Source organism: Chanos chanos, chromosome 3 (genome assembly GCF_902362185.1).
Source record: "Chanos chanos chromosome 3, fChaCha1.1, whole genome shotgun sequence".
Taxonomy (NCBI): domain Eukaryota; kingdom Metazoa; phylum Chordata; class Actinopteri; order Gonorynchiformes; family Chanidae; genus Chanos; species Chanos chanos.
Genome location: NC_044497.1, coordinates 30,071,263 through 30,090,000, shown reverse-complemented (window position 1 = coordinate 30,090,000; position 18,738 = coordinate 30,071,263). Strand labels below are relative to the sequence as shown.

The 18,738-nt window shown below is 39.1% G+C and overlaps 2 protein-coding genes across 3 annotated transcripts in view; both read left to right on the top strand.

Moving 5' to 3' along the window:
• The window catches only part of rbbp8l (retinoblastoma binding protein 8-like), a 9,132-nt gene extending 1,146 nt beyond the window's left edge, over positions 1–7,986 (top strand). Inside the window, exons 5-12 of the mRNA XM_030767721.1 lie at positions 50–125; positions 329–516; positions 837–945; positions 1,917–2,487; positions 2,569–2,700; positions 2,913–3,051; positions 3,163–3,215; positions 7,924–7,986. Coding sequence (XP_030623581.1) covers positions 50–125; positions 329–516; positions 837–945; positions 1,917–2,487; positions 2,569–2,700; positions 2,913–3,051; positions 3,163–3,215; positions 7,924–7,986 — 1,331 coding nt within the window. The remainder of the gene's footprint in view (positions 1–49; positions 126–328; positions 517–836; positions 946–1,916; positions 2,488–2,568; positions 2,701–2,912; positions 3,052–3,162; positions 3,216–7,923) is intronic.
• Positions 7,987–10,902: 2,916 nt separating this feature from the next.
• On the top strand, positions 10,903–18,250 carry hck (HCK proto-oncogene, Src family tyrosine kinase). 2 transcript variants are annotated; one of them, XM_030767163.1, is made up of 12 exons: positions 10,903–11,025; positions 12,292–12,331; positions 13,110–13,206; positions 13,294–13,389; positions 13,832–13,935; positions 14,181–14,330; positions 14,737–14,889; positions 15,156–15,338; positions 15,664–15,740; positions 17,057–17,210; positions 17,534–17,665; positions 18,048–18,250. In XM_030767163.1, exons 1-12 carry the CDS (start codon positions 10,903–10,905, stop codon positions 18,248–18,250), a joined length of 1,512 nt encoding a protein of 503 aa, XP_030623023.1. The 2 variants fall into 2 exon arrangements, with proteins under 2 accessions (XP_030623023.1, XP_030623024.1); XM_030767164.1 differs by having other exon boundaries at positions 10,903–11,040; positions 12,319–12,331.
• Positions 18,251–18,738: the final 488 nt, after the last annotated feature.

The window sequence follows — 18,738 nt, the reverse complement described above, 5'->3', positions numbered from 1 at the left end:
TCTGTCTTTTGTTCTTTCAGTGTTTGATGATATCTTTTTCTTATTGTAGCCAGCGAACTGAGTAGCCTAAAGAAAGAGAATGAAAAACTGCGTGAGGAGCTGAAGAGTCTAAGAGCTCAGTTAGAGTGAGTCTCTTCAGTCCTCAAAATATAGGACTTTTGCATTGTCCGTGTATTTCAGAAATACACTCATACACTCAACTGTTCTCAATATCATTTCAATGCTCTTATGCACATGTTCTCCGTGGCATTTCAATCCACACAGATTTTATTATTTATCTGTTTAGTTTATTGTCTGCTCACCATTTCTGATATTACTTTCGTGGCAGGAGGCAGAATGGTCACGCGGAGGAGGAGGAGATTTTAGCAGCTAAAAAGTCACCAGATCTTCCATCCCCTGCCATAGCTCTGCAGACCTCAACACCGAAGCCTGGAAAGCAGCCACCAGGGGGCGCCACGTCTTCACAAGCTACAGCGAGGAGTGAGACGTATCAGACTGATGCCACAGAGAGTCAGGGTAGGAGAGGGGAGATCAGACACTGTGATAACATGTGAACATGTAATTTGAATTTCCTGAGATTTGTACATTGGGTTTCTTTCAATAAGACAGCTTAATTTCCTTTAACACCATGTTTAACGTATCCCATCTGTTTATTCACCTATTTGTGTTTTTTTTCTAACCAATACAGAGAAAACATCAGAGAATAAACCAGTACCAGGATATAATGGATCACATTCTTTTGTAAGAAAATCTCAGTCTCTTCTTATCAGATTTCTACCTCTGTGCTGTGATAGCGGTCAGTCCCAGGTTACTCCACCCTGTGTTTTTATCCATAGGAATCCTGTCAGTTACAGACCTCCGTCCTCACGCTTCCTGCTCCTGGATTATGGAGGACAGAGCAGAACTCTATCAGACTCCATGCAAAAGGAGAAAGGAGGTGAGAGAGTGAGGGAAAGAGAAGTAGAGAATGGGATGGGGGAAATGTGGAGTGCCATTGTTTACACTAAATGTTTAAACACAGATTTTCACATATATATGACAATGATGCGGCATTGAAGAGAAAGAAGAATAGTAATAAATAATAAAATAATTAGCAACATAATGAAGAAAAAAACGTGCTGTATTGCAGATCCTAATAAATTAATCCTTTTGTAGCATTTCATAAGTTTCTAAAATGTTACTTTTTTAGATTTAATAAATATGTTTTTTTAACATTTAATAAACGAATAAAACATTTCTTTTAGGATTTTTTTTTTCATTAGAGTTGCCATATGTCTATAATAAATCATTCATTTTTGATGAAAGCGTGAATCTTTCCACATTGATTAATAACAGTCAGGTTAGACAACACATCCGACAGACTTACTCAAATAGCAGCCTCTGTGCTGGGGCTTCCTCTCTTAGTCAGTTGATTACAGTGGTCAAACCTCTGAAAGGAGAGTGACACTGATAAGAGTCAAGGGGCAAGGGCCAATTGGTTGGTTGATGTGGGACAGTTTAATAAATCTAAAATAAAAAAAGAATTTGACCCCTGATCCCCAAATCTACCTCTGTACTCTCTGGACAGTACCTCAGTGAAGCTGGCTACTTGTTAGATGTTTGAAGGAGGAAAAAAGACATATTTATTAAACTTGAAAAACTAAACATTCCACACACTTTCTCAGTCTTACAGGGAAAAAATAACATGTTTATTAAATAACAGAAACATTCCATACAACAATTTTAAAAATGGAGAATTTGCACTTGACAATAAATCCTTTTTTCGTTACCTTTTGTCCCTGACAGACTTAGAATGTAGAAATGAAAATGTTCAAAAATAGAATCGTAAGTTCATGACAAAAACATTAGTGGCTCAAACTGAAACATTGTGCTTTCACTAACAGTTTTGACCTCTCTACTCCTCACTTCCCCTGCAGAGCTCTCAGTGTTGACACACTGGAGCAGAGACTCTCCCCTGGATCTCCCTCCCTCTCCTCCCCTCTCCGACTGCCCAGGAGCAATCCCTTCTCTCCTTCGTCCTCCTCATCTTCCTCACCTGCTGCTGGAGAGGAGAAGCATCACCGTCAGCAGGTTCATAACCCCCTCCCTGTTCGACCACACCCCATCAAGTCGGCTTGCGTCCCCCTGCCGTGGTCTCTTCCGGAACATCCAGACTGGGTGACCATGGCGACCGCTGCCGGTGAAGGGGGAATCGTGGTTCATCCACAACACCCGAGTCATGAATCTAACCCCAACCCTTTGCGTTTACCAGGCCTGATTCCATCCAGTCATCGGAGTCCAGGGTGTGGCCTGGCTAAGACCTGGCCACCAATCAAAGTGAGGAGCCAATGTTTAGGGACTGACAGCAGGGAGAGAAGAGTAGAGACAATCAGTTGGAAGAGTGAGCAAGTCCAGGGAGAAAGAATTTTTGGGGAGGGCCTGACGGATATGGATGAAGACGCTCCTCTGGATCTGTCCGATTCTGGCCGTTCGAGAAAAAACGCTAATGCCGTCCAGGAGCCCAAGTCATGCCTGCCTCTGTCAGAGAAGGGTGAAAGGGAGACTGAGCCATTGGGCAGCCGATCGCAGAATGACTTGTCATCATCATCGTCATCATCCTCTTCCTCATCTACTTCTACACTTGCTCCTCTTTCCTCTTCTTCATCTCAGTGCCCATCCAGTCCTCAGAGTGAACTACAGGCAGGGGAGCAGAATCTAAAGGTGCACACATAAACCACTTGACCAGCAATCTCATAATCATGCTTTTCATCACATATTCAGTTCGAATTCATGTGTCACATGACATATACATGCAACACGGATCAGAACCAGTGCAATTTTTCATTTAATTTGTTTGAACAGTTGTACAGTTTATTGATGTGGTGGCAACAGACACCATTGTAACCTCCGGCTCTCTTCACTGTCCAACACAGGAGGCCCAAGAAAACAGAGACGAGGAAGAGGACAATAAAGAGGAGAAGGAGAATGAGGGAAAAGAAGACCAGAATGTGGAATCTTCCAAGAATTCTGACAGCAAAAAAGTGCCGGTCCTTACCATCTCACTGCGTCCAGGTAAAAGGTTTCTCACTTTCATGTGTGTGTGTGTGTGTGTGTGTGTGTGTCTATGTGCATATGTCAACATCTCCATACAATGTTAATACCTGTGTTCTGTTGATTTTACAGTTGTGGTCTTGGAGGCCATGAAATCACAGGATAAGAACTTGTCTTACAGCACGGTAAGTGCTTGATACAAACACACACAGATCTAGTAGTCACAGTTAGTCCAGATGTTTAATAGACCACTTAGGACTGTTTCTCTGCTCTTTGATACAAACACACACATATCCAGTAGTCACAGTTAGTCCAGATGTTTAATAGACCACTTAGGACTGTTTCTCTGCTCTTTGATACAAACACACACATATCCAGTAGTCACAGTTAGTCCAGATGTTTAATAGACCACTCAGGACTGTTTCTCTGCTCTTTGATACAAACACACACATATCCAGTAGTCACAGTTAGTCCAGATGTTTAATAGACCACTTAGGACTGTTTCTCTGCTCTTTGCTCTTCACTGATACATGATGGAGGAGAGTGATCCAGGAGGCAGCCCAAAGGAGCAAGAGGAGCAGGGAGAACAAGAAGAGTGTAACCAGAACCAAACAAGGAAGAGGCTAGGACAGGAGACAGAGAGAGAGGGTAATGCAAGCTGTCATTCATGTTTTATTTGTATTTTATTATTTGTTCATTTGCTTAACATTTTTATTGAATATCCATTCCATTCATACATAATCTGATCATTTGATTACATAGCTCACACACGGCGATTCTTCAAGGAAAAACGGATGAGGATGAGTATGAAATTCCAAGAGAAAAAACATGGGGACAGTGAGCAAGGATGAACTCAGGTTAGTATTCTCTCTCTCTCCCTCTCTCTCATTCCCTCTCTCCCTCTCTCAGAAAATGAAAAAAAAATGCATGTTTTCCCTCAAACTTAGGAGATATGCCCTATAAATGTGTATGAGACTCTGAAAGTAGCAGGTCTGTTTTACCACATTGTTTTGAAGATGTGGTCCTGTGAACTCGGTGTTTATGACATCACAGATCAGCTGACATTTTTCTGCTCTGTCTATATGCTTTGCCCATATGTAATCAAATATCTCTATGACTAGAGCAGAAGTCATACTTAATGCAGATTCAATATGAAAACATTTGTATACAGGCTTCTGAAGCTGCCCAAAATTTGACAGAATATTATACCCAAGGAATATGTCGATAATACCAAATTTGGTTTCAAATATTTCAAAAGTCTGTAACCATGGTGCACTGCATTATAATGTGAACAGAATGAAGTACTCTGGATGTGGGATTAGTAAAATACTGTGGTAATGCCAACAGAGACAGGAAATTAAATTAAGTATAATGTATTAACTATTTTAAAAAATTAGTTTCCTCTCTGTGTGCCCAAGGCAAAAATAGGACACGCCATTAGATTTACAACTACCCTTTTTTCTTGCATGTTTCTTAAAAATGCATGTAGAGAAAAATGTATGTTTGCCACATACCACAAACCAAGAATGTCATTTTTTTCTTCCTCAAATCAACTGGAACACCCGTGACACTGTTTAAAAAAAGTATTAATAATCACTAATTGCCAGAGCTTAGTGAAGGGATAAAATATATGAGCTCCACACACTTACTAAATACATGTAGTGTGTCTCAAGCAGATGATTTCTGATAGTCTTTTGCTTTCCGATGGCATACCTGTTAATCTGTGTGTGGAGTTTGCCTTTATATCCAGATAAACGTGTCTTCTGACAGTGCACTCTGTGTTAGTCTAAGGGCTTATTTTCACTGTGTCCTCAACTCAGGATCATTAACGACCCATCAACAGCTGTCAGTCTCCTCATCTCAAAACCCCCCTCTTTATATTGACTTACCTTAGGTTAGGCCTACCAATAGAATATGCATTTCTAGTGTAGCCACCTATTACAAGGACATGGCAAAAGGTCTTTGTAAAATGGTTCATAAACACATTTTTAGGGGAATACACCTCTCCTGTATGTAATTAGCTAGTAGTTTGATTTTTGATGATGAAAATTGATCGTGCATTGATTCTACACATGGTACAGACAAGACACACCCCTAGGGAATACCTATTGGTCATGAAGACTACCTATAAAGTCACACAGATCACATACTGTCAAAGAGTCAAAGAGTGCTTTACACGCTTTACTCTCTCTCTCTTTCATCTATACTTTGTTTATATCTACAGTGTGATGTGTTACTACTTTGGAATTAGTATTCATGAAGAATTAATATAGTCAAATATAATCAGAATTATATATTATATCGTCTTATTCCTTTTTTAGTTGTCATCTGACCACTAGTTATTGACATAAAATGAGTGTTTACTCTTACTTGGTCTTAATGGTTCTACAGACAGAGTGTGTGAACTAAGGGAAAAAGACCACTTAGGACTTCCAGATACCCTATTCACCCAGTAAGCTGTCCAGAGGACGTCTTGGATCACTTTTTCATCTCTTATATTCATCCTCAACACTCCTGTTCTATCAGGCTACTGCTCTGAGAAGCAATCTGTTGCTGTAGTTAAGAGGAGTGAAAACTTGGATCTATTTCTGAATTTGTATGTGAATTTCTTCATTTCTATTTTTTCCTATTTTTTTCTTTTGCTTTATAAAAGCAGTATATGATATATTTAAAGTTCTTTTTTTTTTTAATTGCATTTCCTGTCTAAGCTTTTACCTCACTTAACTATTTTTGTCACTCTGTACATGCCAAAAGTCCGCCCCTTGAGATTGTGACAAAAAAGTAACCAATCTCTTCCTCTTTGTGTTGTAACAGCGAATTTTCCACTTGCAGCTGCCACAGACGAGTTTACGAGGAGACAGGGGGTGGGGGGGTTGAAACTGTGAAATCAATTTGAGTACTGTCTAAACTGTATTTGATATACTCCCCCATGTTTCCTAAGTCACTCACTTGTCATTCGTCTACCCTCTCTCAAAATTTAATTAACTTTTCATTCAATGCGGGGCAAACCGCTTTCAAGCGTCACTGCAAATGTACCCTAAACCACAATGCTAAGCATGGGGAGCTAATGTGAGTGCCAAAGCACTTCTAGAATGACTTTTAGAGAATCACTTTACAGTAACAGAAAAGTGGAATAAATTTGATCCTTGTTGATAATAAGCACTGAAACAGATAATGAATTAAAAAAAATGAGAGTATGTTGTGTGTGCTGCTTTCATACTGTATATGAACCAGTGGTGTGGAAATCTTCCTGTGATGAGTTAAAAACATCATAGCGACCGGAAAATGTTACTGAATTTCAACATGCCTAATTTCAGTCATGGGTATTACAGACTAATAATGTAAATCTCATAAAGATCAAATGTTTCCAGCTTTTTTTTCTCTTTTTTTTAACTTCAGTTCAATTGGTGGCACTTCTCTTTTATTCTCAATGAACATGATTTCACAATTTACACAGGATGTTTTGTGAAGAATTTAGTTCAGTGTCCACCGTGTCCCACAGATAAAAACAGATTTGGCTGCTATTTGTATGTCTGTATTAAACACATGCTCTCTTATATAGTTACAACCAACGTATGTCCCAGGCCTCTTAGCTCAGAAACATATTTAATCAACACTGTTTCCCTGCCTTTTGCCCTATGAGCGCTGGGATAGGCTCCAGCACCCCCCGCGACCCTAATCAGGATAAGCGGCGTAGATGATGAGTGAGATGAATGAATGTTTCTCACTCAAACTGGGTGGCAGTCCCCTGCACTGCTGAAATAATATTAATAGGTTACTTTGAGATCTCTCTAATCTTTTATTTTGTTTAATTTCAGTACATATGACACAATAATTCACTCACTTCTATATTCAGGAACACCGAAACTGCAAAGTAAGAGGACAAAATGCTTACATTTGCATGTGACTGCTTTGTGGTGACGTTCTCAGTCACTTAACACAGCAGATCTATCTGAAGGCACAGCAGTTCAAAAGTGAACAGATGTCTGATAAAGTTATTAAAATTATGTATGCTTGATGTAGTAATATTTCTGGAGAACTAATGTCAGTCAAGAAAATATGGAGAGTTTCAACTTACACCATTTTACAATTTAGATCAACTCACTAATTCTACTCATGAATTATCGATAAAGTCTTTAGGATCTATAGGCTGTCAAATGTTGTTTAGAACAGGATATTTGTGTAAAAAAAAAGTCTTTTTCTTGCATTTCAGAACTGCTCTGTGCTTGCTTTGTGGATCCCAGCATGTAAATACACCTGTCCACTTATATAATTGGATGGATAATTATTACAGCTATCTCAGCGCTGTCAGGTTTTACTTCCTGCTTCTCTTTGGTGTCATTTGCGTATTGTGGGCCCATATGTGCCCTGGCTTGTGAGAATGGATTCATTGTGTCGACCTATGTCCAAGTCAGTGCACTGGCTAATCATTTTCCAATCATTTTCCACACAGAAATAGAAATGGTTGTGTCAATATGGAGAGTACATTAGCATTAAAAGGATTATTTCAAATGCAGATCAAAACAGAAGCTCTGCAACCCTCTCTCTCTTCCTCTCTTTCCCTCTCTCTCTCTCTCCCTCTCTCTCTCTCTCTCTCCTCTCTCACACACACACACCAGGCAAAAGTAATTATAAGTAAACAGCAATGGGCCCTTCTCAGAGTCTTTCTCTAGCACACCTCATAAGAGCTTGAGGTTTTCAATATGTAAGCCACACTACTATTTAAAAAAACAAAACAAAACTCAACATTATATTCAAAGCCCTCAGGGCCGTAAGGCAAGCGAGCGCAACAAGTGAGAAAAGCACATGGACGCGCATGCGGCCGGAAGTGCAGCTTTCGCCCTCTTCTCCGTTTACGATCACTTGTCATTACAGTGACTTCCTCTTGAACAGACAGCGTTACAGCCCATTAGTAATTCCGAGTACCAGCGCAGCGATATGGAGGAGCCGGCGTAGAGGTCTGTCGGAGCATCTCCTGAGTAAAATCAGCGTATAATACTAGAAATACCGAACATTTGACAAGAGAACCTGTAAAGGTAAGGTCTATTAACGGTTGTACTTTAATGTTTCGCTAGACGCCCCTCATTAGTTCGTAAATCGCTTATGTTGTATTCCCTTGAGAAAATTCTGTAGGTTACAGTACGGTTTCGAGTTGTCTGCTCAAACAGTAAATCTATTATTATAATGAGTAGTGTTATAGGCTACCTACTTATTTCATTTCCGAATAATCAGAACACGTTTCATTTCCTTACCTTTTTTTGTATGAGAATTTAAAATTATAATGCTCTCGTCCCGCATTTTCACATTCTTACAGTCATTTCAAAGATGAAAACACTTACAAAATTATTAAAATGATCTATCCGTTGTTTTTAGCTTGTCTTCTAATTACATTTATTTTAATATTTTTATTTGTCCCAGGTTTCAAGTGCTTATATATATACAGAGAGAGAGAAAGAGAAAGAGAATATGCTGTCTCTAAGTGTGGTCACCCATGCATAACATGACTTCCTGGGACAGTCATTCTAACAGTTAAAGTCCATCTGTACAGATTAAATATTTGTATTTAATGCACTGATCCACATAGCTGGAATGAAATTAAACCAGTCTGATGCAAAGCAGCTAGGGATTAGCACCTAATAAGAAGGCACTTGGATCTCTCACTTGTTTGCCGTGTTTTATTGGTCAGATTGCTCAGGGCTTGTGTGTGTGGTGGTAAGCACTCCACCTCTCTGGGAGTGGTACTGCCCATATTTGCATGTCTTTGTATGGCACATGGGGTGGGGCATGGGTAGAGTGTATGAGACTTCCAGGGCCCCAGATAGGGCAAAAGTTTTCGCTCCTCGGTCCTCTTTCACTTCAGACAGGAAATGGTTTCTCTGAGGCTTTGTTAGGAGACATCGTCCAAAAGCAAAGATGGCAAACTTTATATGTTCCCCAGGGGAAGATAAAAGCTTCCTAAACTGGAAGAGGGAAAAGTACTGGGTGATCACAGAGCGCATCAAGTGAGAGAACAAATAAGCTAAGGTGAGGTGGATTGAGATAGCAGTACAATTTTCTGACGTTCATGGTGGAAGTAGCAATGTGTGAGTTACACACATTCTTTGTGTGCTTGTTTGCATCACCTGGATCTGTCATGCTGTTGCCATGAGCATTTCTACATCGGAGAGGGGGGCAGAATTGATTCGGAGAGTTCAGCCGAAATCGGTCAACATGTTTTCTGTTGAGTCAGTGAGCTCAAGTGACTCTCAGAAGCCTGCATATAAGAAAATTGCACTGACCTGCAGTAACTAAGTTTAGAGCAAAAAAGGGGAACAGCTTGACCTGAAAGAGGAACTAGGTTTTCTTCATGTGATCACTTCACAGTAGCACCTCCGTTAGTCCTAGGTGTGGTCAATTACAGCGTTATTACGTATCCCAAAAATGATGTATAATCACAAACATTATTCAGTTTTCCACATGAAGATTAGCCTGCGTCATGCTCAAGGATGTTGAGAAGCTAGGAGTGTGGTATGATTGGTCATAGTCACAGCCTTGGTAATTTAGGCCTGGCTGTGCAATACGCCTAAGATGTATTAATAACATGTGGTATAAGCAAGCCCTCATAAAGCTACTTTAAGGTTGTTTAGCTGTTTGTGTTTTTCATCCTTCCAAATAGAAACACAGTTTTACATCAAGGTAAATTTTATACCAGGTAAAAATAACATGCTATTTTTTGATTGCGTGTTTTAGTCTCGCTTTATGTCTGGCCCTTTTTCACTTTCTCGGTCTTTATATCCGTGTTCCTATTTTAAATGCTGATGCCTATCTGTTTATGTCAATAAGATAGCGTCATAAAATAATGCCACATTTCTTGCTCAAACGCTGTCTAGTTTGAATTTGAATTCACACAGTAATATTTTACAGAGAATAAGAGAGAGAGAGAGAGAGAGAGAGAGTCAAATTCAGCTTATATATGTGACTTGATTTCAGGTCTAGGTGATACAGTTTCCTGGTATTTAGTTAATAATACACCAAGTATAAAAGATTGGCTTCTGCTTTATATTAAAACAGATATAAATGATTTTCAGTTAAGTGTTTGTTTCTCTGTCTATTTTACATGATCTTGTCTTTTGAAATTCATCAGGTTCTCTCAACTAGATTGAACAAAGTCCCAAGGCCACAGTCTCTGTTACTTATGACCTTAAAAAAAGCCTTAGATGTACATTTCACACATTTTATTTTTTATATTTTTATTATTATCATTATTATTCATTATTATTATCATTATTATTATGTTATTATCCCATTAGCCGCATCTGTGCTCCTTAGCTCTCCAAACCATAATTTATGCAAAAAGAGAATAGCTACTAACATTTTTGTCCTCTTTACTACTTCATCAGGCCTATGACCTAAAAATATTTTCTGTGGAAAAAAAAAAACTCAGTATACATTTCGTATGTCTTAGTTTACTCCCTGCCAGCTGATTAGAATCAGCTCTAAGCATCAAGGCTCAGAGACCACAGTTTCCAGTAAGCTGCTTCCTCAAGCATACATGAGTGATAACCACAAGCAAGTGAGAGCTTGTTCGCATAAGTGACAGGAGTGGTGAAGCTGCTACGTACAATAAATATTTCTGCTTTCTGCCGACACATATACCCAGCCTGACAACATGTATGCATAATGACCCCGTTATATTCCTGTAAATTCTGTTAATCTTCTGTAAATTCTGTGGTGAATGGTTTTTTTTTTGGTCATTCGGTCGTCAATCATTGACATTGGTAAATATTTTGGCTCTCAGATTGAAATATAGAAAAGAATGGACTTGTGACATGGGGAATAAACTTAGACTTTTTTAAACTGTTCCCTCTCTGTGTGCTTAATACAGATTTGACCATGGGCTGCATAGGCTCTAAACCAGAGCAGGATTCCTTTGGAAAAACAGTGGGTCGTGACGACTCATCCAGTCATAACCAGACGCCCCATTATGTGAAGGACCCCACAGCAGGCTCTAAGCCGGTAAGTGGACCCACAGTTTTGGGTATTTGGAGAAGAGGAAAAGAAGACAGAAATTAGTTTTGAGAATGACAAAGAAGAAGAAGAAGAAGAAGAAGAATACAGGTCAAGAAATGGTTCCTTGTTTAAGAGAGGGAAGATGGGAAGAATACATTTTTTGTGCAATGGTGATTTTTTGCTATCATCAAAATGGTAACTGATTTCGGCATGTTTTGCCAAGGCTTATTTCTACTTTTAAAGTTTTAGTTTCTTCAGTTTACCATGGTATACAGTATCCACCCACTGTATGTTTTTTCTTCATTTATCTGTTTTAATCACCAATTTTGAGTTGTATTCTAGAAGCTTCTTTCTTAATATTTTTTTTAGCTTTTTGCAGGTGTTTCTGTTGTCAGGCTCAGGGTAGAGGAAGCTTCCTGCTATAGTGGGTACATTAAAACCCCTCAGAAGTAGAATATGATACAGTCAGATCTGCTTTGAAGGCACAACTGCCACTCAGAAAAGCTCAGGATAGGAATAGGAGAGAGAGTAAGAGACAGACAGACAGGGAGAGACCGACAGAGAGAGGGAGAAAAAAAACACATAGCTAAAATGACCTACCAGTTCTCTCCTTGACCACTTCATGATTACCAGACTCAAGCATTAACTCAGACGTTCCTTTAATATGACTTCCCTGTCCTTTTCAACTGTTTTTTAATGAAGGATTTAAAGAAGTGAGACAATGAGATGTTCAGTCAAGGCAACAGTTAGCAAATGTATTCTTACTGTGAATGTAGATTTATTTTAGTCATTTACAAACCGTCTATGTAACTGGTGATAACTATATCTGATTTAATTCAGTTATCCATGTCATAATACTAAATGTTAAATGATTAAAAAATGCTGCTATTTTATCAGTATAAAAACACTGAAAATGCTTTGATATTCTTTCATCAGTGTTTTTCGTTTTTGTTTTACCATGTACGTCATGGTTGACATGTCAAATACTAAATAATGTTTACAACATGAACATGCACAGTGTGTTGGATGGGACAAACAAGTAAAAAGCTATCAACAGCACTTTACATAGACATACCATTCAAAGATTAAGGGATCGTTGATGGCTTTCAACACATGCGGTTTTATATCTCTTATTTGCAGTCTAGGCCTTCTTCATTTTCTTCTTCCTCCTCCAGAATAAACATTGTAACTGCCCATTCTTATTTGTACCCTTCACAACTGAAAAACACAACCTTCACACCTTTTTTTTTCTTCCTCTGTCTCACTCTGCAGGGCAAATCTAACTCCAGTGCCCCTGAGTCGAGCTCTGATGGTAAGTGACCACAATTAGAATGCAAAAATACATAAGAGCAAATATGCAACGATCTGTGGGTAAATATACAGCTAGCAGTAATCAGAGCAGCTTTCTGATTGGGAACTAACTAAAGCAGTTTGCTAAGACTAAAATAACATAAAAGCAGGAGTGTCTGTGTAAAGTATTTTGACAGATATTCCGTTGAAAGGGGGTGTATGGTGGTCAGGTAGTGGTATTGAGATGCGTGCAGCTTCTGAAGAAGCGTTTTTGCTACCCCTGCATGTCACAAGTGAAAGTAGGTGATAGGCTGTAGCATAAATTAGGTCAGTTAGACTTAATCTAGAGTCCAGTCAGGTGCTACACAGCTGATTAAAAAATGAACATTGCAAAGCATTTTAAAGTTAAGTTTGGTGTCACTCTGACTGTTGGGTGTTCTGTCTGGCTGTCTTATATATTGAAGTTTCACAAAGGACGTTTGCCCACCAACCTGAGAAAAAGAAAAAAGAAAAAAAAGAAAAAAAACAGACACTAGTCAGTGGATTGTGTAACCCCAGTGTCTCTCACATGGCTGTGTAGATCAATAACGTCATGACTTCATCTTACATAGATGAAGTGTTATTAGTCACCTGTCAAATTGGTAAAAGGCCTGCCAAAGTCTTTTTTTAATTTTTATATTTTAAAGTAAAAACAAAAAAAAAATCTGACTAACGAGACTAGTCCTTTTAACCTTGTTGTTGTTGTTGTTGTTGATGATGATGCTGTGTTACACTGACACACTCCCCACTCTCTTTTTCAGGTCAAGAGAACTTTGCTATTACACTGTACGATTATGAGGCCATCCATGATGGAGACTTGGGATTCAAAAAAGGAGAAAAACTTAAAATCCTCGAAGAGTGAGTCTCTGTCTAATTTTAGTATATGACACACACACACACACATGATTTCTGTATAAACATCTGTCTTTCTCTCTGTCTTTCTAGATCAGGGGAGTGGTGGAGAGCAAAGTCATTAAGCACTGGAAATGAGGGCTTCATTCCCAGTAACTATGTGGCTAAGGACACACTGGAAACAGAAGAGTGAGTGTGCTCTAACGGTCCTTTGTATCTTTAACTAAAGAAGAAATGTTGCTCTTGAAATTACATGACTGGTTACCAAAAGTTAAAAGTACTGGAGAAACATGAAGTGAAAATCATACCAGAGAAGGCATCATAACAAAAGTGAAAGAGAAATCACATAATTTAAGTTTTTGAAACTGTGAAACTGTAACAGTAAATTAGAGATAATTGTGGATTTAATGCCCATAAAAATGGAATTTATATAATATTTTTAAAGTTTCTAGGTTTTCTCATGCTTTGCATGCTTTGTTGTTCTATAATGTTCTATAATAGCGATGTGTCACGTCTGGGTACAAATCAAATGATGCTGAGTTGCAGGTCAGAGTATTGATAGAGTTCTTTCAGTGAGCAGTGAACACTAATGGCACATTTGTGTGTTGTGGTCATATGTTTACTGTCCTAGGTGGTTCTTTAAAGGAGTGAGCAGAAAAGATGCTGAGAGACAGCTGCTTGCATCTGGGAACAAACTGGGATCATTTATGATCCGAGACAGCGAGACCACCAAAGGTCAGACACGCGCATTATTGGCCAAAGGAGACATGAAGACCGGCTAGTGTTCAGAATATAAAATGCCTTAGAATTGAGAAATATTTCTAGTAAACAACAACTGTGTTCTAAGTTTCCTTTTTAAGGTTCCAAGGCAAATCAGGAAGTCTGTACAAGGCAGCCATTTGCGCTTTTATGGTTAATCAACAGCTAGTTCTGCTACTACGGTTTATTTTGATGACAGCCTCTGTTCTCTGTCCCCATAGGTAGCTACTCCCTGTCAGTCAGGGATCGTGACCCTCAGACAGGGGATGCAGTGAAGCATTATAAAATCCGCACCCTGGATAACGGCGGATTCTACATCTCCCCACGCATCACCTTTGGCAGTCTGCAGGAGCTAGTCAGTCACTATAAGAGTAAGAGACAATCCCTCTTCTTCCACTCAGTAAATAGACCGAGCTACACTCTGCTTAGGAAAAGAGGCACTCATTAACTCAGCTCTCCAATGCCACAACAGACCACGGTTTTGATATGACTCATGAAGCGTACAGTAACCCCTTTAGAAGTGTGAAGCAGTATTAAAATGTGTGATGTGAAATTTCCTGCTGTTGATCAGTGATGATGCTTTTTTTTTATTTCTGGCCCCTTTTGTTTCATCTTAAAGAACAGCATAACTTAATTTTTTTTGTATTAATTCACAAATATGTTGACTGCCTCTCTCTGAAAACACAGAGTTAAAAGTGGAGCTTGGTTCAGGAAAGTTCTTTTTCTTTAAACGACCACTGAAAAATGAATGTGTGCATGTACTTGTTTACTCCACAGAGCAGAGCGATGGTCTTTGTCAGACACTAACTATCGCTTGCCTGAATCCTAAACCTCAGAAGCCCTGGGAGAAGGATGCCTGGGAGATCCCACGGGAGTCGCTGAAGCTGGATAAGCGACTGGGAGCAGGGCAGTTTGGAGAGGTCTGGATGGGTAAGTCATCACTTTACTGAGACAAGTTATTGCTGTATGAATTGCTTTTACCTACCTACACTGCAGTGTATTTCCATTGTTAAACCCTGGTTCACTGTTGTGTTATAGCTTCTCTTCACATACAATAAATTAGTGCCTGTGAGACTATACTTGAATGTATCTAATGAACAAACAAGTTTGTGCTTACCGTCCACGCTCTGGACTCAACCTCTCTTTTGCCTATGTATGAAGTAGTTCACAGAGCCCTTTGTGTCCTGTCTCAACAGCCACATACAACAAACACACGAAGGTTGCAGTGAAGACCATGAAACCAGGCAGTATGTCTGTGGAGGCATTCCTGGCCGAAGCTAACCTGATGAAAACCCTACAGCATGACAAGCTAGTCCGCCTCAATGCAGTGGTCACAAAGGAGGAACCTATTTTTATCATCACAGAGTTCATGGAGAAAGGTGTGTGTGGAGATTTATGTGTGTGTGTGTGTGTGTGTGTGTGTGTGTGTGTGTTTGTTTCTCTGTTGTATATTATAGGAGGAGGAACTACGAGGTACTTTATGAAAGTCTGTTCCATGTAACAAATACATTTGGCATTTTTCACACTCGTTCTATGGAGTGAGAGAACTTACACTAGATGTGTGTGTTTTTCATTGGATAACCAAGCAAAGCTTTTTTGCCATACTTTCCTAACTCCATTAAAGAGACTTTGTGATGGTCTAAGAACCCCCCCCTCTCTCTCTCTCTCTGTATGTGTGTTGTGTGTGTGTATGTATAAATACAGGTAGTTTACTGGACTTCCTCAAGAGTGATGAGGGAAACCGTGTCCAGCTGCCAAAACTCATTGACTTCTCAGCCCAGGTGAAACAGTTTAAACAGTTCTACTCATTTGTGTTAAAAACTTCCCCTTAACATGTAACAATCATTTTCCAGTGGTTCTGCTATTAATAGTTTTATTTCCCCCTGACATATAAACAAGTTTTTCCTATTAAATGTAATTTTTGTAATATTCAAATCTGACAGGCATCTGAGTGTGTGTGTGTGTGTGTGTGTGTGTGTGTGTGTGTGTGTGTGTGTGTGTGTTTGCCTGTGTGCATGTATTTATGTGTGTGTGTGTTTATGTACATGTGTGTGTCTGAGACCTGATGTTGATAAAAGAATGTAGCAATATGACTCCTATATTGTACCCTAAGCACATATGCAAAGTTGAAGTCTTTGTGATAATACAGTTATATTTCCTCTTCAGCGGGATTCCCAGATCAAGAGTCATGGAGGGGAGGTTGCTTGGGGATGTGCTCGTTGAGTGAGAGAGAGAGAGAAAGAGAGGGAGGGAGAGAGAGGGAGGGGAAGAGAGAGAGAGGGGGGGGGGGGGGGTTAGCTGTAGTTCACACGTATTTGCATTTTTCTCAGAAACACATAGAGAGGAGGGGTGAGGTGAAACCTCACAGAATGTTCATGCCTGTCAATGTGAAAAGTTTTGGTGATCTTTTTTTGTTGTTGTTGTTAAGTATGCTGCTAATTCAAATTAACTGTGGGGATAAACAAGTAATAATTCGACAGTCGTTATGGAGATATTGAGAGCAGATGGGAGACAAAAGAAGAGAGGAATGAGTGATAGAATGAGAGGGAAAGAGGAAAACAAGGTTTTGAATGCTGTCGACAGCTCTGATCTGAATCTATCATGACAGACATGGCTTTGTTAATTGCTCCACACGGATAGTTTGGCTGAGCCTTATCTAGTTTCAGTAGATAACCACTCTCTCCACTCTAACCCTATACATGCACATGCAAGCTCTAAGACCAAATTAACCCATGTGAAATGACATATTTTCACACTCAGAAAAGGACTGTTTGGTCATAAAAAAATTGGTTCTTGCAAGAAAAGGGACTACTAGCTGGAATTTGCTACATACAGGAAATGTTAAATAATGATTAGCAAAATTTAAACGTTCCCTTTGATTATTTACCTTTCCATTTTTGATATATCCTTTTTTGGAATAAATTAAATTATACTGTTCAGTAATTTAAGAACCTTTTCAAGGCCAAATAAATATCAGACCACTCGGATTTTCACATGATTGAATATTCTTATCCAGTTATTACACTTCATACCTGTCTAGGTGTTTTTTGAAATATTGTTTCATTTTTTACGTGTGTCTCTACCTCTTCATCCCTAGATTGCAGAGGGCATGGCTTACATTGAACAGCGAAATTACATTCACAGAGATCTCCGTGCAGCCAACATCCTGGTCTCCAAGACCTTGGTGTGCAAGATTGCTGACTTTGGTCTGGCTCGTATCATAGAGGACAATGAATACACTGCCAGGGAGGGTGAGTATTTGCAAAAACCTTTAAAGAAAGTGCAAACTTTCTTTAAAGAAAGCATAAAAAATCAGAAGTGCTGAACAGGACAGTGCAACTGATCATTAAGGGCAGAGCTTACGATGCATGGTAGTGTAGTTGTGTGAGAAAAGGACTGAACAGAAATGTGAGAAGTTTCAACTTCCTCAAGGACAGGCACCTGGTTATACCAAGAGATGAAATATCACATTCCTTTTCAACAGTGCTGTTATGTTATTGATGGTGTATTACCAGTCTTAGACAGTAGGGGGTAGTAAAAGTCACTAATTAATTCCAATGTCTCTTCAAATAAGGTGCCAAATTCCCCATTAAATGGACCGCCCCAGAGGCCATAAACTATGGTTCATTCACCATAAAATCAGATGTCTGGTCCTTTGGCATTCTTCTGACTGAGATCATCAGTTACGGTCGCACTCCGTATCCAGGTCAGTAAGTCACCATGGTTACCATGGGAGAACACACATACTGAAAGATGATTATAACACAAGTCAAACTATGAACAGCTAATTTTAAGTTATAAGTTGGCATGTCAGCTTAATTTATGGCCTACATATTAGATACACTGTCTTCATATCATTGTAAATATCTCTGAAAACAGGTCTAATTTTGATTTTTACCATATGGATTTTTGTTTGTAAATATAAACTTTATACTTATTGCTGCCTTTCCTGTAAACTCGTGTGGCTGGGATATTTTCCATGCCTCAGTGGATTAGTGTTTAATTACTTTAATATTCTTAAAACTAAATATTTAACTTAATGCATTTACGATGCACTTAACACGCTCTGTCCTTTAACTTGGACGCAGGTATGACTAACCCGGAAGTGATTCGATCTCTGGAACGGGGCTACCGCATGCAGCGGTTGGATAGCTGTCCTCAGGAGCTTTATAACATCATGCTGGAGTGCTGGAAGGACAAGCCTGAGGATAGACCTACCTTTGAGTACCTGCAGAGTGTACTAGAGGACTTCTACACAGCCACAGAGAGCCAGTACCAGCAACAGCCATGAGAGTTACACACACACACAGACACACACACAGTAAATATTCCGAAGAATGAAATGCACATCCACCCACTGGCATTTACGATGCTTCCGTAAGGCTGTGTTCATGTTGAGTGCCTTACACTGAGTGTACGTGGTTTCACAGATACTGTACAAAGTGGTAATTTATGTGTTATTTGATTTTCATTTTATAATTTATCTTGTACTTTTTAACTTTTTCTTTTTGAACTTGCCAAATGTAGTTATTTCTTTACTTTGATTACTTGACCGCAGTGTAGGTGATTCTGACAAGGGAAGTTAGGCAGAAATTATATTCTCAGTAAAGTTGAAAAAGAGATTAACTGAGCATTACAGCGCACATAATGAGAATAACCTATATTAGGTTAAAAAAATCGCCATAGAAAAGTTTGATTGGATGCTTTTTATCATGCATAATGGCATAGCACTGAAAATTATTCTTAACAGAATTTTCTATAGATCACTGAAGTTTGTGA